This window comes from Alternaria rosae (assembly GCF_020736505.1).
Source record: "Alternaria rosae strain MPI-PUGE-AT-0040 chromosome Unknown BKA58scaffold_3, whole genome shotgun sequence".
NCBI lineage: Eukaryota > Fungi > Ascomycota > Dothideomycetes > Pleosporales > Pleosporaceae > Alternaria > Alternaria rosae.
In genome coordinates, this window is record NW_025763572.1 from 2,298,434 (window position 1) to 2,317,604 (window position 19,171).

The following is a 19,171-nucleotide window of genomic DNA, read 5'->3' on the forward strand; positions in this document are numbered from 1 at the left end:
TTGGCACGTAGATTGCGCCCGTCGCACGCCCCCAGCTCGTCTCGGCGTAGCTGCAGCCTGTAGCGCCGGACTGCACCAATGTGTTCTAGAAAATCTGGGGTATCGCCCGCCGCCCAATCACGCGAGCCCGCCCTAGTGCTAGCTGCTGCCCCGTCCCCGGTTACAGCTTCCACGAGGGCCCCGTCATCAAGAGCCACCCGTCATCCCTGGGTCCCAAGGCTGCCTCGCTCCTGTCACGCCGCATGTGATTGTCTCGACACAGGACTCTTCATCAAGCGTGTACATTGCTAATTGCTGAATCTAAAAATGTCCCCTTCCGGACGCCAGACGCACAAAGTCATAACACACGTTCTGCCCCACGAGCTTCCGGATCGTTTCCACCGTCGTCCACGCTGAGACGTCCGCAATGCCATACGCTGTCCATCCCGCCGACGTAGCGATTGCCAACGGGTCCGCCTTTCGAGGTCCACTGGCCAAGTCGACGAACACCTTGCCCGCAGCCTTCGTTCCTGTGCACCCATGTCCGTTGGGGCTTCCATTCCTTCCGCCAACCCTGTAGTGCTTCAGCAGGGGCACCACCAGTAGCGACTTCTCAGCAGGCAGAGCCGAGATGATAACGAATGGCTGCTGCAGGCGCTTCACGTCCTCTACCGATCGTACCGGTGACACGTCAGTAGATAAGGGCCCGTGGGACTTGAACCCTATGGTATATATAGGCCCGATCCCGAGATTTTTCAGTGCGAAGATGGACGCCGATGCATCAGCCTCGTTACTGGCGAGCAGCAATGCCGCCTGTCCACTGTACGCCGACGGTACAAAGTCGCGAGTCAGTGTTGCACGTATACCCTTCCACCGCGTGTTGTCTCCTATGAAGGAGGCGTTGCCGGTCCCGGGAGGCACTAGCACTGTATCAACTTGTCCGATGGCCCGAGCAGCATTCGAAAGGGAAGGCAGGTACGGTGCCGAGGCTGCCAACGGCGGGTTGATGTATGCACCACCAAAGTTGTTGCGTCGGAGAATATGCTCGATCGAAGCCTTCGGAGCTCTTTCTGCAAAGCCGAATGAATGCGGCAGACTAAGCTCGTTGAAACACTTCTCAAAAAACATGGCTTGTGACGTCGACCGAAAACTTCCGATGCCGTAGATGTCCTGCTTAGGCATCTGGCCCATTGTGTGGAGCGCTGCGTTAATTTCGGCTGCGCTTAGTTGGCCAGGCGCTGCAATCATGGGTAACAATGGATGAGTAATCGGAGTGAATATTTTGTTCAAGGTCCTTGATAGCTGGCCCATGGGCCCCATATTGAGACCAGAGAAGGGAGGATGGGGATACTTGGCTTGGATAGTCGACCGGAAGTATTCCAGCTCGTAGTTCTCCTGCATCGAATTGACGAGTGCGTACATTTTGACAATGTCCCCGTACACCGCTCCCATCTCGAACAGACGCTGTGTTTCAGGCGAGGTCCACTTGAAGTTGCCCGAAAAGTCGTGGAACGCCGAGATGATCTTGGTGCACGCCTTGTTCTCGGCCAGCTTCCTCCTAATCTCCTCTGGCAGCCACAATTCCACATCAATGTATTCGCAACCCCATTGTATCGCGCGCGCAAGGTATCGGTAGAACAGAGAGGGGTCGTCCATGGGGAACCGGCCATTTTCCTTGGTGCACCTCGTAGTGAAGATGATTGGCAGCTCCGTGCGTTGACGCAGCACCATGACTTGCTCGCCGACATACTTCAAGCTGGGTATCTTGCTGACCGTCCCATCTGGCAGAGGCTCCTCCAGCAGGTCGACCCGGATCTCGATGGCATCTGCGCCGACCGACAGAATGTCAAGATTGGGCAGTGCAGCGTGCACGTCGGGAAACGTCGTCGATATCAGCGTCGTGCGCGCCTTCTTGGTGAGGTCGCGGTGGGGCCCAATCTGGCCCAGGACAAAGGAGAGGTATCGCGACACGTCGCGACGGAAAAAGGGCGCGCGCGTGTAGAGGTATTCGTAGTCGCATCGGTCGGTGATGCTCTCGTCCAGTTCATGACCGCCGTCCACTCGATGTGTGTTGATCAACAGCCTAGAGCGATCCCAAGCGTCCAGTTGCGGTTTGGCCAGCCCGCTGCTTAGACCGTAAACCGTCTCCCGTGGCCCTGCCAGCGCTTCGTCCATCGATGTCGCCGACTCCCATTTCTGGCCCAGGACATCCGCAAAGATGCCTACAATGTCCTCCTCGCCTTCATTGTGCAGGATTAGCAGCGCCGGTCGGGCTCCGTTCGGAATCTCCTGCACGTCTATGACCGCGCCTTCTTTGAGACGGGAGGTGGTCACGCTCCCGGTCTGCACCATGGTGGCCATGGATGAGTAGAGTTGTGCGCTGTTTTGCTTAGTACTGTTAACCGTACGTGTTGAAGCCGTTGATGCGATGCTGGATCTCGGCGAGAATGCGACGGGCGGTATACAACTGGCGGACTCCGACAACCGTCGCTACCATTTCCGAAACGTCGAAAAGTATGAGGCGGTGGTAGGGGCTGTGTCTGGAGAAATACAGACGTCTCAGACTGAGCGCTGTAGATTCATCCGTGGGGTGGTGGGATGCAGGACCAGGTCTGGATTTAATCGCGATGTGTGTGAGGTTTGAAGATAGTGAGATAGTACCATGTCAAGAGCAGATGGAAGCACCAAGCTTCCGTAAAACCCGCGCGTCTGTTGGCTCCAAAGCCGTCCTATGGCTGGACGGTGAATATGCCGTTAGGAAGGGCACTAGGCGTTGCTTGCTCGGGGCAGTAGGATAGTGAACGGACCAGAGCGGGCACCGTGGTGCGCTCGCCGATAGCTGGAGCTCGAATTTATCCGTAGACTTGCCATACCGTCGCAAAAGCCGCCAATTTCGCACCAATCACTTGATTTGCCATCAGTCAAGGTATTCGTACGCCAAGTATATCACCTCCATCGCCTTCGTCTATTGCTGACGCGAATCTGTGGGGATTGGTGGAGAATGGGGGGGTAGCGTCTGTCGTAGTGACATCCAAGGCCTGAGGCGACAACTGAATACCATATCTACGCCTCGAGGCTTGAAATGCCCAGCAACAACACCACAGATACGAGCTTGGTACTCGGATAGGCGTATATCGGTACTCCCTATAGGCGCACCGCCTGCGCGAGGCTGGCTCTGGGCCTGCACGAGGCTGCACCCGCAGTACAGTTGGGGCGTCGCATCGCAAACTTCAGCCCTATCGGCTTTACCATGAGCGGCATCCCGCGCTCGAGAGTAGTGGAGTAATGGGCCACCGGCGTATCTCGCTGTAAAGACGTGCGCCCGCAATCTCTTTGGAAGAGTAGGAAACTTACACAAGTGGTGTTATTACCCAGACTTCGTCGAGAAGACTGTGCATGCACTACAGCTATCGACTACCTCCGTAGACAGCATCGGCATCATGTTTCCTACACGCAGCTCAACATGTCATCAAAGGGCAGTACCGCAATATACCAACATTAGGCTCGGCACCAGTTGAGGCTCCGTTTCATCACTACGACTTTAGCCGGCAACCTGGAGGAGGCGTAGGTGCAGAGGGTCTAACGAGACCTCGATCGCCTCGTCAACGTCGGGTTTGGATTTTCCGACACCAAACTGCAGTGTAACCTAGGTCCACCCCACCTGCTGGAGCATTGCCATCGTCGATATTTGATGACTAGCTCATCATGAGACTGATTTCTCGCGATCGAGACGTCACGACGGCCGGGAATACGTTCAGGCCAGTATGGAGGCAGCGAGAGGGGTCGTTGCTCTTCGGATCTTCGCGCAGTTTCGGCGAGATACCTATCAACCGCTGCTGCGAGGTGAAGCAGATTGATTGATTCACTTCGTTGTTCTTCAGCCGTCCGGTCTCGTCCAGGTATCAGAACGGATAAATACGTCGAAGTCCAAACATCTGCGGGACGCCTTAGATCGTTCAGCCGTACTGCAAATTTCCGCTCAAAGGAGAATATCTACTCGTAGCCACCTGGTAGACTACCTTCCAGTGTCTTGCACAAACGACCAAGCTGTTAAAGCTTCAGCAACGACCAGCAATCGGCCATCTACATGGCAAAATCTCCGAACGCGCTTTTGTTCGCATTTTTATCATGACACGAAGCATGCATCCTTTTACGTACAACTCTCACCACCACGCACGCTTTCGCCGTAGAAACAGCTACTGTTGCCACGAGCTGTGCCGGATTCGCCAAGGACATATCATCTCTCTGGAGTAGAAGCGAGTAGGCTCGTAACGTAATTTGTCAAAAGGGTTGTTGTGCGGTCTCGAAAAGGTTACCATTTCGTTTGTCGGGGTGTATACACGCCACATCGAGGGTTACCGTACACTGCATGGACTAGTATGATCCGTTTGGAATTAGCCCGATCGATGAATCTAGCATAAGACTAGCAGCCCGGGCATGCCCAGGTGGAGTATGGTGATTCTAAAACGCACCACATCATGCGGTCAGCCTACTCGTATCTTGGGGTTGAGCTCCTTCGACAAGCGACAACGCGGAACTTGGCTCTCAAAGATGCTTTTCCTCTGGAACATTTCAAGTATATCAAAACACGGAAAGGTCACGAGTGTATGCGTCAAGGATTCGAAACTCCTTCTCAGCTGAGTATCCGAGTCTGTGTCACTGCTAATCCACCGCACCCAGTCTTTCCAACACATTGGCTGCGTTCGGTCGACAACCTGGGTCGATCTCCAGCACGTCTTGTATGACGTAAGCGAGTTCAGCTTCAGTCGGCCCAAGCTCATCTAGAGCAGCCGAAACTGACCCAGTTGTCGTCAAATTCCCATCCTCTACGGTGTAATAGCAGCAAACTGCGCTCTCTTCCATTACCTCGGAACGGAACTCTTTTAGATATTCCCAGCCTTTCCAGTGCCACACTAAAATGTCGAGGAAGACGCATCCTAACGACCAAACATCATGCGGGCGAGAGCTTGACCCGTTATTATGCGTCTCCGGTGGCAGCGCTAGTGTACTGCCTTTGATCCTTGACTTTGCACTAAGTCCGGTCGCATTAAGACACCCGCCATAGCCTGCGGAGCCGAAGTCCGTAAACTTCAATCTGTGTTTCACGTCAGCGGCAGGACCGATGAATACTAGGATGTTGGTAGACTTGATATCGTGATGGTGGTATGTCATATGACCGTGAAGAACGTCTAGAGCACTCGCAAAGCCCCAGAGCTGTGCCAAAAGCCACTCACGATCTAGATCTTCGACAGCCCAGCGTTCGGGGTACTTCGCCATGAACTCGTCCAAGTTGCCATCTGCTAGCTCAGCGATAAGGTATATCTTCTTCTCGAATACGAAGCCAGTGTAGAACGTAGTGATGTGCTCGTGTGAGCCTGGAGAACGGGCCAAACTCTCGAGAAAATTGCGTTCTCGTTCAGCATCTTGCCGAAACTTGCTGACTTTGAGTGCAAATTCCCTCGTTCAGTTGTCAAGACCCTGGGCCTCCCGTAGAAATGAAACACAGCTGGTGTGGATTTTGGCTTTGTATACTTTCCCTTCGCATCCCTTGCCAACTTCAGGTTTGGTGCCTCTGCTGAACTCGATTGGAATGGAATAATCTGTGAAATTGTACCTATATTGCCGTTCGTGAAGTTCAGGGACGGTAAAAAGATCTTGTGTGTCGCAAATAGTATCGAAGGCCGAGTCTGTCCGTTCTTCGGTCGTCGCGAGCCAGTCGTCTGGTGAGAAAGGAAGGGCATCATCATTGTAGTATGTTAAGACGACAACTATATCAGGTTGCGAGAGACCGCAATAGATAGCGAGAGCAAACAATCGCTCACCGCCTGGCCGGATCTTTCCGTTTAGTCCGTCTACAGTGATGGTGTCAAGCCCGGAGAAGAGAAAAATGTCCGTGGTATTACTTTCAGAAGCGATTTCGTCAATGGTTGTCAACGGACAGAATTTGAATGTCTTGTCGCCGAAGTTTGCGGTCGTACTGTCGTCGATGAGCCGGGTCCTGTACACTGCTATTGTATCGTTATAGTTCTTCTGAGGCTTTTCCATAATGAAACAGGAGATGTGAGATAGAACAAGGAACGAGATATTGGAGAGAAGATGTTTAGCATCCAATGGGCTTCTTCATAACACTTGTTGTTCAACAATCACCAAACACCAAGTCTGTACCCATGGTGAGCTCACATGGATTTGGAGTGATTGCTGTTTGTGGACGAATGAGAGTCTGATTACGCAAGCGAAGGTGAGATTCCATTGAAGCACCGACCGTGTGACCCGCGGGACGCTCGTGATCATAGAATATGATATTTACATGGCAGGAAAGAAATCGACGGGCGTGTTACTCACGAGAGTCAATATTGTATGAAGAAAATAGCATTGAAATTGACACTCGTTGAATCTGCCTTCCCGTAAAGTAGTTTTCGCGTGAGGTTCAGATGCATGCTTGAACGATGCGCTCTCCGCCTACTCGCAGATACAGGTTCCTGCATGATACACGTCATTTGCTCTGATACTATCCTGCGGGTTCACTTGTAGGCTTCTGCCAATACTTTCAATGACAATATTCCACTCATCGTCTCTACTGCCGAATCCCTTCATCCTCTGCTTCACAATAGATACGATATCCATCTCCACTGAAGGCATACTCACGCAATAGTTGCTGTGTTGCTTGACGAAATTACTCCTCTTGACTTCACCCTCGTCAAATCATGCGAGTCCTTTGAGAAATGCTGAACCGATGCACCAGATCTCGTTGAACACTGAAGCTTCCGACTTTTGATGACCACCGGCGACTTATTTTCATTGTAAATTCGAACAACTGATTAAGGTCAGAAGCCCACGAAACATTTCTGGGTGAACTTAGCAGTAATGCTATCGAACCCTAGGAAGCTACATTCACTGCTGATATCGTTGGTCGAGTTTATCATGCTAGCCGTATTTCTCAAACATGAATACTCGGTGGCGATTCCAAGTGATTACAAGGCGTGAAATCGCCGTCAAAGCTGTCTATATGTATGCATTTAGCAAGCCGAATCTAGATCAAGTAGACAAAAATCGATGCCGGCAACCTCGATTGTTAATACCTGTTATGGAGAAAAAGTGCTCCCCACTACAGCCGAGTAGCTTGCATGTTCATTTCCACATGTCTCAGATACACAATCAAGCAGTCAAACTCAGGAGGAAGCCCCGATGGTGTCTTGCCGAACATGAAACGCTCCACGAGATCCTGCAGTTTGTCGAAGGCGTGACCTCCTTACGAACGAATAGTGTGATGCGAGACAACTAATCGAAGTTGAAGCATCGGGGTTCGGTGTGATGATATTAGTGTCTGGTCCGCGATGGCATGAATGCGGTGTTGACATGCGGCGTAAGTCTAGCTTTAGAGTTGCTGGCCGTCGCGAAGTCGTCGTGAACATTCGTTGACGAGCCGACATTCTTTGCCAGTACCTGGCAATCGTCCATCTGCCATGCGCTCTGTGTGTGTTCGCATCCTAACTGATATTCAGTCGATATATAGAAAGAGCCGAAGTGAAATAGGACGAATGGAAGGTTGGTGATTCAGCGGCCTTGGCGTTGTGACCTCATCCAAAACTTCGGGTGCGGCGAACAGCGGAGGTGATCGCATCACCAGAACTTCTTCTCTACGCCACTCCAACCACCCATAATGTTTGCAAGACGCGCAATTCCTTCGGTAAGCTCCTAAAACGTACATCTGGTTCTCAATTCAATCTGACAATCACCAGGCCTTCCGAGCCGCCACCCGCGCCAGCACAGCTCGTACTACTCCCTCGGCACGATTCCTCACACCGTTCCAAGCACGATTGCTCTCCGATGAAGTCCGGTCTGCGATCGACAAGGCTGTCGCGTCATCGCCTGTTGTCCTGTTCATGAAGGGTACACCAGAGACACCGCAATGCGGTTTCTCAAGAGCCAGCATACAGATTTTGGGCATGCAAGGTGTAGATCCGGAGAAGTTCACGGCCTTCAACGTGCTGGAAGACCAGGATCTGAGGCAAGGTACGTTTTCACAGTTCCCACGACAATTTGGCAATCTGGCCGTAGGACTCGAGCCTGCGGCACATTTCGGGTTGCTGCAGGACGGGCAACGGGGCATTACATGCTGACAAATTCGAAAAGGTATCAAAGAATACTCCGAGTGGCCAACCATACCGCAACTATACGTTGACAAGGAGTTTGTCGGTGGCTGTGACATCCTGATGTCAATGCATCAAGATGGATCGCTCGCAAAGATGCTGGAAGAGAAGGGTGTAGTTGTACCAGCCGAGGGACAGGCACCGTAAGAGGTAGATAATACAACAGCGAAAATGAGAGGTGCTTGGACTTTATGCCATACCGTATCGCTTTGGTTGCGAATGTTCAGCCAGCTTCTGTCACCCGTGTAACAACGATATGTATACATACTAAGAACAAGATACGCGTCAACTTTGATGGTGGGAATGTCTGGTGCAATACAAATAACACAGTGTTTGAGAGATGCTAGTTCTTGATCTTGTAATGTGTGCGTAATTTTGGGTGCTCTTTCCTGTCGTCACCAACGTGCCTTCCTCAACCGAGCCAGAACATCTCACAAGCTTTGCGTCTGCACCAAAGCTCGACTTCACCTCTTTCAGTACTCGCAACACGCATTCGGCACCTCCAAACGCAGGTAACTTGAATGAAGGTCAAGCGCAACGTACCTGAACTGCGAGCGCGCGGCAACATGGGCCCACCGGCGAAGAACACGGTCTCTGCTGCTGCCGTTTTCAAGAAGCAGTGCACTTTCAAGGAACAAGACAACATCACACGTCAGGCAAAAACAAGCAACCCCAATTTCACTGGAGAAGATGCCGACACTATGACATTGCTGAGCGCCGGGTCTCATTCGAGCGCACGGAGCGTAGAGAAGAGAGGAGCAAGAAAGAGGTCTTCGAACATGCACCCTCTGGGCGTAGCCTTCAAAGGTACAGCCGAGCCTTTCTATTATCTGATCTCAGACCGCTAATATCCTACTACACAGATGCCAGCGATAAGTACCGTCGCCATATCTACAAGACTGCTTCTTCCAAAATCAACAAGACCCTCGAAAAGCTTCTTCATACCCTCTACGAAGGCACCCTGCAGACTGTTATTCGCGACAGTAACCAGCAGGACCCCAATACCTCGCCCCTTAAGATTTCTGCCCCAGCGAAGTACGAGCGCCTAGCCACTCAGCTCTATCAACCCATCTCTCAGTTCACTCTATCACTACGGCGCACTGACAGTGAGGGAAAGAGTGTACGTCTTGATCAGACACTTGAGACTCGCATGCTCCACTACGACGAGTTGATCACCAAAGAGACAGTCAAACTAGCGAAGTTGCAGAAGGAGTGGGAAGTCGTCTTGGGCGAGATCTGGAAGCTAGGAGCTGCGTGCCTAGGCGAGGAAGCTATGGAGGAGATGCTGTTCACTAAGCGGCCATCGGACGAATCGGCCTTGCCAGTTCCATCCTCACCATCGAAAGTCACTGACGCCGAATCCACGCTCTTCATTCCCGAACACGAGAGTTCTCCAGCACGCGATAAGTCTCGTACCAACAGGAAGCGCGTTACTTTTCTCGAAGAAGAAGCACCAACATACGTCCGCGATAAGAACGCCACCACCTCAACGACCATGTTTCCGAAGTTCATATACCAGCCTTCAAGGTATCGCAAGGACACGCTGCCTCTTCCATCAAGACTCTCTGATGATGACATCAAGAACCTGGAGAAGAAGGTGGAAGAACTGGGTAGGCAGGAGATGGGCGAGCTGCGTGAAATTGAAAAGGAACATCAGGCGTACTGGAAGAAGAAGACGGCACAGCTTGCTGTTGCGCTGAAGAGTGACTGAATGTGCAGATTTATGCACGCTCGGAGAACATATTTACTCCAACAGCCGGAGCGCAAATGACTACGATATTCTGGAAGCTGCAGACTATCTACTTGACATGGAAAGTCCTGCTGCAACGTAATTCGCGGTATATGAACGCAGCGTCAGTTAGAAGAGTTGTTATCTTATATGAAAGTCTGCGTTAAACCTCACAACGCTCCTCAACTCGATTACCAGTACACGAAGCACAGGGACAATTTTCAGGACCTCTTATTCGTGTATTGTATTTCCAAAGTCTACAAAGCAAGTAACAATAGATGTATAACCTCCAAAAGCGGTCTAGCTCATGCTGCCTTTAAACAAAAGCAACGGTCTAATAGTCTAGATGGATATCTCTGATTCAAAGGAACCCCCAATACTTCTCTCGTAATCTCGCACAAACTTAGTCGAACGAGCTCTTGAAGACGTAGCGCTGGTCCTCAGGCTGCTGGAACGGTACACCAAGCTCGAACAGTGTCATGACGCTCTCGGCAAAGTCCTTGAAGAAAGCGTCGTTGTCCTTGGCGTACAGGTCGGTGTACTTCCTGAAGCTCTTGTCCTTAACGAGCTCCATATCAGTGGGCAGCATCATCAAGCTCTTGGTCTTGACGTCCTCAAACTGCTTGGGGCCATTCCACTTCTTGTACGCCCATTTCTCCTCGACAAGGAGCTTGAAGTAGTCGTTGGTCAGGGTAGTGGGGGAGAAGGTCCAGGGGCCATCGAAGCCAGAACGGTCAGTGTGGCAGCGACCCAGGGCGTGTGCTCCAGAAAGGGCAACCATGGCGCGGTCGTCGAAACCCATGCGACCAAAGATGGCGCGGATATGGCTAGAATCCTTGCTGGCGTCAGGAAGACGACCGTCGGGTGTGCAGAAGGAGACGTCGCGGTCGGTACGGCCAGCGCGGTATGGGATCTTGGGGCCCTGCATCTCTTGGATGGCGCAGACACCGGCGAGAATCCACAGATCGGAGTAGGTGATCCATGGGAACGCCTCCTTGACGGGCTCGAGGAAGTCGCGGGCGGCCTTGAGACCAGCGTTGGCACCGTGGTCACCTTCGGGAGCGAAGCGCATGGTAGCGCCGTTGGAACCACCAGTTCCCGTCATCTTGTCGTAGCTGTTGTCTGTCAGTTCATGTGTCTGATAGACAAGAGAGTAGAGTACTCACGTTCCCGAGGCGTGCCATGCAAGGCGGAGGAGAACAGGGCCGTAGCTACCATCATCGTAGTCATCGTGCTCCTCAAGCCTCTTGGCAATGTGGTTGTAGACCTTCTGGTAGTCCTCAAACCTGGGTGTGAAGATCTTCCTGCTGTTGGTCTGGCCGAACAACTCTGGCTTGTATGTATAGAGGCCATATACACCAGCACCAACAAGGAGAGCGCCAGCGCCCCAAGCTAGGCCAGTTGGGTTGCCCTCATGCTTGTCTGGTCCATCCTCCTGAGAAGCGTATCCGCGTCGTTGATTGCGGAAGGCGTTCTGTGTGGGCGCGACGAAGCGGGCAGAGGAGCGGGTCGAGGTGGTGCGGAGCGAGGGAGCGGCGGTGCGCAGGGCGCGAGAGAAGTTTCGCGAGGCAGATGCCATTGTGCAGACGGTGGGTTGGAGTTCGAGTCGGCCGAGCAAAATAATTTGTGCAGTAGCTGGATGTCTGTTGATAAGCCACTTGGGAAGTACGTTGCCTCTTAAACGGTCAATTGGCAGTAGCACCGAAGCAGGAAGACTAAAGAGAGTGAAAACACAAACGTGAATAGGGCGTAGGTGCGGGAAAGCCTTTAAAGATAATGTTTCGATGCCTCGGACTCAGATGGCGACAATCTTTCTGGAAACAGCGGCAGAGACCCACTTTGATAGCCTCTGCACCAATCAGGCGCATTACGGAGCATAATCGTCTGGACCCTTGGGATTACGATATCTGATGCCTCCGCGACGCCCTTCCGATCGCGAAGCCATTTCCGCCGATTGGGTTATATCATCCACGCCGCTGGCAGATGACGGTTTCGAGTTTGAGGGCTATCAGGCAGGGAGACCCGTGGTTTTGTAGCTTCGCAGGGCTGGGCTTTGTCCTCGTGCATAAGCCGACTTCCACGCTCTGTGATTCGCTGTGGTGGCGTCGATCGACGCAGGCCCGCCAGCGAGATGAGGGGTACCTGATGAGGCTCTGCGGCATCTTGTCTGATGTCCTTCGCAGTGGATATTGCCACGCTCTGCACGTGTTGTTACAGACCATGTCTGATGTCTCGTCGCTGCTTGCTATCCTGGGTAGGACACGGTGGCAAACCAGAGCTTTCGTGTACTAAGCCGCCGGAAATGACTCGTGCCATGCCCACATGCCGTTGCCCTCCGATGAGCGGCGTAAACGACAAAAGTGGGTGCATCGCTCGAAGAGGCAGTTTTATCGATCCGACTGTGGTACCTCACTGTCCTAGGCGCATGTATTTGTCAAGCAAAATTTCGATTCAATTATATCCAGTGCGTACGATACGTATCGGTAATGAAAAAGAAACCAGTACAGTTAACGCCAGCTATTCCTTGTCCTTCAATGCAGTTCCCAGTCTTGATAAACGCCTTGCAAAGAAATGCTCACTTGGGTTTGTGTGCGTGAAGAAGTTAGAAGCCATACCAAATTTCCAACTCCAGTGCCATGACATTAATGCAATCATTACCCGAAACATTAGCTTTCTCGCGTATTACTCATCCCAACGTAAACTCTTGAAACAAATGTGATCAGTACATGCCATTGTGCGGAGGCATGCCCATAATCATGCCGAGATACGGCTGCGTGTGCGGGTAACCGTCCAGGCTTCCGGTAGGCGTAGAAATGCCGGACGTCGATGCTGTTGCCGGCCGCGATTCTTCCATGTTTCTCTTGACCGCGTTTTCGGCGGCTTCCTTTACAATCTTGGGCTTGAGAAGATCCCAAGAGGTGTTGTTGGGGTCTTTGGGGATGGTAATGGCACGCTTGTATGCCGGACACGCTTCTAGCTCTTTGATACTGATGGGTGGATCGAGTTGGGAAGCCTTTTCCTTGAAGAAGTTCTTGCGCCGTGACTTCTTTGCATTGTAGTCAGAAGTTCTAGCCGTGCGTTGCATCTCTTCCCACTGCTCCATCTTCTTTGCAAACATCTGGCGCTCTTCTACCTTCTTGGCTTTGTCGGCAAGCCATGCAGTCCACCATGTAGCCGTCTCTTCTGTGTTGGGGTCCCTCTCTCTGGATTCCTTGTGGAACTCGGCAACGAGCTTCTGCACGTCTGACCGCAAGTAGATGGTCTTCAGCGCATGCGTACTCGCTGGTCCCACGCCGACAAAGTTACCCCATGAATCAAAGATGCCACTGGGCAAGGCAGCGCGAATATAGGATACGTCTTCGCCGTTCGGACCTCTCAGCTGGGCAATGGCTTCGTATTCCTTGATGACTTGGGTGGTAAGACAATCTTTGCACATGCGACGGAGGAAGGCCCAGAAGGTCTTGCGAGTGTTTGGGGCGCCGCAGTCCATACAGCCATGCCCATGGCGCAAGTGGGCGAACTGGAACTCGGTGAGACCTGGAGGTGGGTCCGGCATGTCGGTTCCGTAATAGTAAACCCTGCTATGCTTCCAGAGCATGGGGTTATCCCGCAAAAACCGGTAGCATGAGGCAATCTTGCTACGCATCTCGAGCAGCTGCGCAGGGTCCGAGTACGACAGTATGATGAACCAGCAGTCCAAGTCGACGCCTTTGGACAGGATCTTGCCCCTTCGTAACCTCGTCGGTTTGCGCTGCTGCCACTGCTGGTTAAGCAGTGTACGGGCCGGTGCCGCACTGAGTGGAGTCGCATCGTTTCCGAAAGAGGCGGCCGGGTTGGCCGCCTGCTCAGAGTCCTTCCTGGCCTCGTCGCCCCGCTTGCGCTTCAGACTGCCTTCGACCATGGCCAGCGGCACATTGTGAGATCGCACCTCGTGCGCCAGCCCCGCGCGCTTCCCGCCTGGCCGCCGGCAGTTGATTACGGTGGCATAGGCTTGGTCTGGCGTCTGCAAGAATGGAGTCTGCTTGTTGACTGTAAAGGCGACATATTTGGCATTCACCATCTCGGGTCAGCAGGCCAGCCGCTCGGGGTATCGTCCACGGGTAACGAGTCGCTCGCAGTCACACTTCCACGTATCGGGTCGGGCCTGGCATGCGGTGCTGGGAGGATGGCGAGATTGAGAGTGCAGGGTCGAGAGGCTGAAGGAGAGGAGGCACAAGGAAAGGAGTGTGGACGACGCTGAGACTTTCGCGCGCCCAGGCTTGAGTTGATGTCGGCTGCCGAACCAGCTTGCCCGACCAAACCAAAACTACAAGGTTGGCCCTTCGGATATAAAACCTGGCCTTTGCTCAGCGCGACCGCCGACACGCCCTTCACCACCATATCGAGAGTCCCTAGTTGACATCAGCCCAGACAGTACCTGGCAACAACTACGTCTGCAGGTGGAGTTCTGCAACTGTTCCGACAATGCCATGCGGAAAGATGCGCGCTTGCTATTCCCCATCAATACGTGCCGACGCATCTTTTTCCCTTTAGGACCGGCGCCACACCGCTGATCACATGGTTACATCACACGCGAGGCGCACGCTTACGGTCCTTTTCCAGCAGGTTTGAGCCGGCCAATGTCGCCTGTCCATTTTGCTTGTTCCAAAGCCGAGCAGTCGATGTTTAGTAGCACGCCGCGTTTGCGCCATGTCCTTGGGTACCCGTGACTTCGCGCTGGCGACCGGCAGAGCAGCTTCCTAATGAGGGATTCCATCGCTTACGCATGCATGGGCAAAGGGCCAAAGCCAAAGATGCGGGGTTGGCGAGCGTCGACGATGCGAGAGTGGCCAGAATTGTGCTAGGGTACCAGCGACCTCGGCCTTCGCTGTGACTCCATTTCACTGTCCGCTTTCCAGGATATATTGCCTTCGCTCCCGCCTCTGCAAGTGCTATGCAAGTGTGAATTTGGCATCGGACCTTCTCCCGAACACTAGTCAATCAGCCAGGCGGATAGAGTCAAGCTCTCCAACCGTCATCATGTTCGGAAGGAAAGAGAGTAAGTCGCCGCATTCCGCTAAGCTGGCTCCCATGACTCCCACAGAATGCTTGACGCATCTTGTCAGCTGCAAGCTCATCGTCAGCTTCATGCCGCACAGACCATAATTGCATCTCCCTACGCTCTTTTTCATATATACAGAGTCGTTGAACTGTGCTGATCATCCGCAGAAGATGTGCCGTCTCCGGACGTGGACAAGACTGATCCAATCCCTCACTATGACAATACCTACGACGACGACCCGGCGCTTGTCCCATGTCCGCCCAACACCACGGAATCCAAACTTGTGACCAAGATTGACCTCCATGTCATTCCCTTCCTCTGCATCATGTATCTCCTGGCTTTCCTGGATCGTGTCAACATTGCAAACGCAAACGTCTTTGGCCTCAGCACGGAACTTGATCTGGTACGAGACAATCGCTACAACACTGCTCTGGTCATCTTTTTCGTCCCTTACATCCTCTTCGAGATCCCGTCCAACGTCCTCCTCAAAAAGATGAAGCCCCGCGTCTGGCTCAGTATCTGCATGTTTGGTTTCGGACTCGTTACTATGCTGCAAGGCTTTGTGCAAAACTACGCTGGTCTGCTTGCGACTCGATTCTTCCTTGGTGTGTTCGAGACAGGCATGTTCCCGGGTGCCTTCTACTTGATTGGTATGTGGTACCGCAGACACGAGGCGCAGAAGCGGTATTCGTTCTTCTTCAGTTCAACGACTCTGGCCGGAGCTTTTGGTGGACTGCTAGCTTCTGCGATTGGCAAGATGGACGGCATGCGCGGATATCAGGGTTGGAGGTATGTTTTGACCGTGAATTTGTATTAGACAGTTATTGACTCTGGCAGATGGATCTTCATTCTGGAAGGACTCTTGACTGTTCTGGTTTCGTTCGCTTTCTTCTTCCTGCTCCCAAATTTCCCGGAGGAAGTGAAATGGTTGTCGGAGCCCGAACGCGCGTTTGTCAAAGCCAGACTTCAGATCGACCAAGGTCGCTCCGCACGTGAACGACCTATCAAAGCCAAGGACGTTGTGAATGTGTTCAAGGACCCCAAGATTCTCATTGGGGGACTCATGTACTTCGGCTTGATCGTACCTGCCTATGGATACGCCTACTTCTCTCCCACCATCATCCAGAGCTATGGCTACTCCAAGATCCAGACACAGCTACACAGTGTTCCTCCATGGGCTGCCGCTTTTGGTTTCTCGATGCTTGTCGCGTGGTTTTCGGACAGGCTCAAACACCGCTTCCTTTTCACCATCTTCCCCATCGCTGTCTGCATCGCCGGATTCGCTATTCTTATTACCGTACACGACAACCATGACCTGCAGTATGGAGCGCTCTTCCTTGTCGCCATGGGAGCCTACACCGCCATGCCGGTGATTGTATGTTGGTTCAACATGAACTTGGGTGGTCACCACCGTCGAGCTGTAGGGAGTGCATGGCAAGTCGGCTTTGGTAAGTTAAAGACCTTTCATGCGCTATCTGAGGTATCGAATGCTAATCCAACATGACAGGCAACATTGGTGGTATCATCGCTGTCTACTCATTCCTGAAGACGGACGCGCCAAAGTATACACGAGGATACTCAATCAGTATCGGCTTTGTGTGCCTCAGCGCACTCAGTTGCTGCGCGTACTTTGCCATGTGCAGTTTGTCGAACCGAAAGAGGAATAAGAGCGTCAGGGATGTAGGGTTGACGGAGTATGAAAAGACCGAAATGGGTGATCTGAATCCAGAGTACCGCTATCTTTTGTAGGCGGTGCATGTAGAGGTAATAGATGAACAGTATGAAACAGAGGCGGTAAAGCATTAGTCTCACATATGTAGACTACGCAAAGGAAGGCACGCAGTCTTGATTTTGCTGAAGTACTTCTCTTCTTGAACCTAGCATTGATCCTTGCGACGCTATCCCTGACACACCACCTCTATCACACGGGGTAGCGGCCTCAAGATACTGCCCGTTGCGCGTCTCGTTGCCCGTAGAGTATGTGTATTTCCACGTCGCACTTTTCATCGTTGTTGGGGCTATGGCTTATATCAGCCTGTTCATGTAGCGCCACTAAGCCTACGACCCGTCAACTGAGCATGTGGCTTCTGCCGGAGGTCTTCATAGGACGCGTATACCTTCTCGATATGACGAGGGAGTGCTGGATGCATATTCCATCTTTCTTGTCGAAGGACACAGATTCGAAAACCAACCTAGATTCACGCTGCCCGTTTCTGAGCATAGTGTTCTGGATAATTCCCGTTCAGGCTGCGCGTCATCTCAAGTGACGCTCGCAGTGTCCATACTATCTTCACTCCCGTGTCCCCAGATCTCTTTGCTCTCGCTCTCAACCCCTCGCATGGCCTTTGCAACCTCTTCTAATCTTACAACGACTTCTTGCACACCCTTGTTCACCTTCTCAAAGTATCGGTCGTTCTCCTCTCTTCTCTTTCGACTCAGCTCGATGTCCTTCTCTGTTTCCTCCTCCAACTTTATCCTGTCAAACAACTTCTCGCCTTTCCCTGACCCTGCTCCGTCATGAGGGTGATTCGCAAGACTCTGGGGTTGCAAATCGTTCGCTTTGCTGTCCTGCGACTTCTTCTGTTGTTCGGGTGTCTGTTCGTCCTCTTCCGAGCGCGCCCATGCTTTCGCAAGTTCTATCTGCGCTTTTCGCAGCTCATCTAGTGCTCGAGAGTGTTCAGAGCCGAAGACTGTCATGCCTGGACCCTTGATGGCGCTCAGCTCCACCTCCTCCAACGTGTTCTGCATCTCCGCCCATATCGCTTCGGCGCGTGACGATGCTTCGGCATCTGCGGCTTGGCTATGTTGTCGTTGTCGCCGTTGGAATGGCGCCGAGGGGTTCGTGGAGGTGAGGCTGAGGTGGTCGCCATCGTTGGTGGTCGTGGGTGGAAGAGGTCGCTTGTTATCCGGAGAAAGGAGTGAGCGCTGGCGGACTAGCGGAGCCCTTGCAGGCGTTCGGACTTCGTGCAGCGATGTGTTGGAGGCATTGTGTGACGGCGGCCCGACAAAAAGCGCAGGCGCAGGTAGGCGGTTAGTTTGCGTCTTGGTGACTTTCTTGTCGTCTTTGGAAGCCATGGTAATGCATGTGCTGGGCGCGTTGTGTGAGGATGAATTCAGATGATTGGGGTTGTGTAAGTATTGCGATGGGCAGTTGGACTAATCACTATGAATCTTGAAGTCTACTGACTTGAGCTGCAACTACGTGCTGGTGTTCAGTGATGTTCTCCCCAGACGCAATGACGATGGCCCGATAAGATAAGATGGCAGTGTCGCACTAACCCCTTCCGGGCCAGCGCCGCTAAGCTGTGGGGCTTGGCTCTGGCGCACACTGATTCCAGCCGCTCTCGAAAATACTTCGACGTCCGCGATACTAACCACACTTCCCCCAGCACACCCGTCGTCAATACCGCAACCATGGGTAAAGGTACGCAACCACTCCCTCCAGAAGCCCTCGATCGACGCGAAATGCACGATTCCACGCCTTCGCCGTCCTTGACACGGTCCCATATTGTGTAGTTGCTCACAACATCATCAGGAAAGCCAAGAGGTCTCAACGCCGCCCGCAAGCTCCGCAACCATCGCCGCGAGGGACGATGGGCCGATCTCCACTACAAGAAGCGTCTTCTCGGAACCGCCTACAAGTCGTCTCCCTTCGGTGGATCTTCCCACGCCAAGGGCATAGTCCTCGAGAAGGTCGGTGTTGAGGCCAAGCAGCCCAACTCCGCTATCCGAAAGTGTGTCCGTGTACAATTGATCAAGAACGGAAAGAAGGTCACCGCTTTCGGTATGTCACTATGCGGAGATTGAAGAGGCATCGGCGACGAGCCTGTGGCAACAATGAGAGCATGGGCTAATAATCTGCCAGTCCCCAACGACGGTTGCTTGAACTTCGTCGACGAGAACGACGAGGTCCTCCTCGCTGGTTTCGGTCGTAAGGGCAAGGCCAAGGGTGATATTCCCGGTGTGCGTTTCAAGGTCGTCAAGGTTTCCGGTGTTGGTCTGTCCGCACTGTGGAAGGAGAAGAAGGAGAAGCCCAGGTCATAGAGGACTCATCTGCAAGGAGTCAAGGAAGGAAACGAACGTGGACCACAAGCCCGCCATGAACGAATGATGGAATCCGCGGATCACTATGGGAGGTTACCGGAGTCTTTACATCGGGGTTATCTGTGCTTCTACCCGGCATATGAAAAGTCATGATATGCTGGAGGGTTAGATAGAATCTGACTCGTTCAAGCGCCCACTCCGTATGCGTATGCCATGGAGTGATGTTGG

The 19,171-nt window shown here is 52.8% G+C and overlaps 9 protein-coding genes across 9 annotated transcripts; 4 read left to right on the forward strand and 5 right to left on the reverse strand.

Annotated features, from left to right (window-relative positions):
• Nucleotides 1-205: 205 nt before the first annotated feature.
• On the reverse strand, nucleotides 206-2,805 carry BKA58DRAFT_380707 (type I 3-dehydroquinase-domain-containing protein). Its single transcript, XM_046169929.1, has one exon. It carries the CDS (start codon nucleotides 2,338-2,340, stop codon nucleotides 301-303), a length of 2,040 nt encoding a protein of 679 aa, XP_046027887.1. The 5' UTR covers nucleotides 2,341-2,805; the 3' UTR covers nucleotides 206-300.
• A 1,836-nt stretch (nucleotides 2,806-4,641) lies between these two features.
• BKA58DRAFT_437871 (kinase-like domain-containing protein) lies at nucleotides 4,642-6,024 on the reverse strand (the record flags this gene model as incomplete). Its single annotated transcript, XM_046173533.1, has 2 exons — nucleotides 4,642-5,437; nucleotides 5,594-6,024. The coding sequence occupies 2 exons, from the start codon at nucleotides 6,022-6,024 to the stop codon at nucleotides 4,642-4,644; spliced, it is 1,227 nt and encodes a 408-aa protein (XP_046027888.1).
• A 1,557-nt stretch (nucleotides 6,025-7,581) lies between these two features.
• BKA58DRAFT_419342 (monothiol glutaredoxin-5, mitochondrial precursor) lies at nucleotides 7,582-8,469 on the forward strand. The gene is made up of 3 exons (XM_046172706.1): nucleotides 7,582-7,666; nucleotides 7,719-7,992; nucleotides 8,113-8,469. Exons 1-3 carry the CDS (start codon nucleotides 7,640-7,642, stop codon nucleotides 8,274-8,276), a joined length of 465 nt encoding a protein of 154 aa, XP_046027889.1. The 5' UTR covers nucleotides 7,582-7,639; the 3' UTR covers nucleotides 8,277-8,469.
• A 226-nt stretch (nucleotides 8,470-8,695) lies between these two features.
• Nucleotides 8,696-9,840, forward strand: BKA58DRAFT_400064 (uncharacterized protein; the record flags this gene model as incomplete). Its single annotated transcript, XM_046171578.1, has 2 exons — nucleotides 8,696-8,936; nucleotides 8,993-9,840. 2 exons carry the CDS (start codon nucleotides 8,696-8,698, stop codon nucleotides 9,838-9,840), a joined length of 1,089 nt encoding a protein of 362 aa, XP_046027890.1.
• Nucleotides 9,841-10,239: 399 nt separating this feature from the next.
• Nucleotides 10,240-11,581, reverse strand: BKA58DRAFT_131660 (heme peroxidase). The gene is made up of 2 exons (XM_046164391.1): nucleotides 11,025-11,581; nucleotides 10,240-10,973 (listed from the first exon to the last, which is right to left on the reverse strand). Exons 1-2 carry the CDS (start codon nucleotides 11,435-11,437, stop codon nucleotides 10,262-10,264), a joined length of 1,125 nt encoding a protein of 374 aa, XP_046027891.1. The 5' UTR covers nucleotides 11,438-11,581; the 3' UTR covers nucleotides 10,240-10,261.
• Nucleotides 11,582-12,251: 670 nt separating this feature from the next.
• On the reverse strand, nucleotides 12,252-14,181 carry BKA58DRAFT_131706 (uncharacterized protein). Its single transcript, XM_046164393.1, has one exon. It carries the CDS (start codon nucleotides 13,916-13,918, stop codon nucleotides 12,578-12,580), a length of 1,341 nt encoding a protein of 446 aa, XP_046027892.1. The 5' UTR covers nucleotides 13,919-14,181; the 3' UTR covers nucleotides 12,252-12,577.
• A 565-nt stretch (nucleotides 14,182-14,746) lies between these two features.
• On the forward strand, nucleotides 14,747-16,684 carry BKA58DRAFT_131687 (major facilitator superfamily domain-containing protein). Its single transcript, XM_046164392.1, has 4 exons — nucleotides 14,747-14,896; nucleotides 15,067-15,688; nucleotides 15,737-16,347; nucleotides 16,407-16,684. Exons 1-4 carry the CDS (start codon nucleotides 14,878-14,880, stop codon nucleotides 16,646-16,648), a joined length of 1,494 nt encoding a protein of 497 aa, XP_046027893.1. The 5' UTR covers nucleotides 14,747-14,877; the 3' UTR covers nucleotides 16,649-16,684.
• A 196-nt stretch (nucleotides 16,685-16,880) lies between these two features.
• BKA58DRAFT_131712 (uncharacterized protein) lies at nucleotides 16,881-18,120 on the reverse strand. Its single transcript, XM_046164394.1, has 2 exons — nucleotides 17,017-18,120; nucleotides 16,881-16,917 (listed from the first exon to the last, which is right to left on the reverse strand). The coding sequence occupies exon 1, from the start codon at nucleotides 17,972-17,974 to the stop codon at nucleotides 17,159-17,161; it is 816 nt and encodes a 271-aa protein (XP_046027894.1). The 5' UTR covers nucleotides 17,975-18,120; the 3' UTR covers nucleotides 16,881-16,917; nucleotides 17,017-17,158.
• Nucleotides 18,121-18,313: 193 nt separating this feature from the next.
• BKA58DRAFT_410115 (ribosomal protein S12/S23) lies at nucleotides 18,314-18,943 on the forward strand (the record flags this gene model as incomplete). The annotated part of the gene is made up of 3 exons (XM_046172197.1): nucleotides 18,314-18,323; nucleotides 18,435-18,683; nucleotides 18,765-18,943. The coding sequence occupies 3 exons, from the start codon at nucleotides 18,314-18,316 to the stop codon at nucleotides 18,941-18,943; spliced, it is 438 nt and encodes a 145-aa protein (XP_046027895.1).
• Between the last annotated feature and the right edge of the window lie 228 nt (nucleotides 18,944-19,171).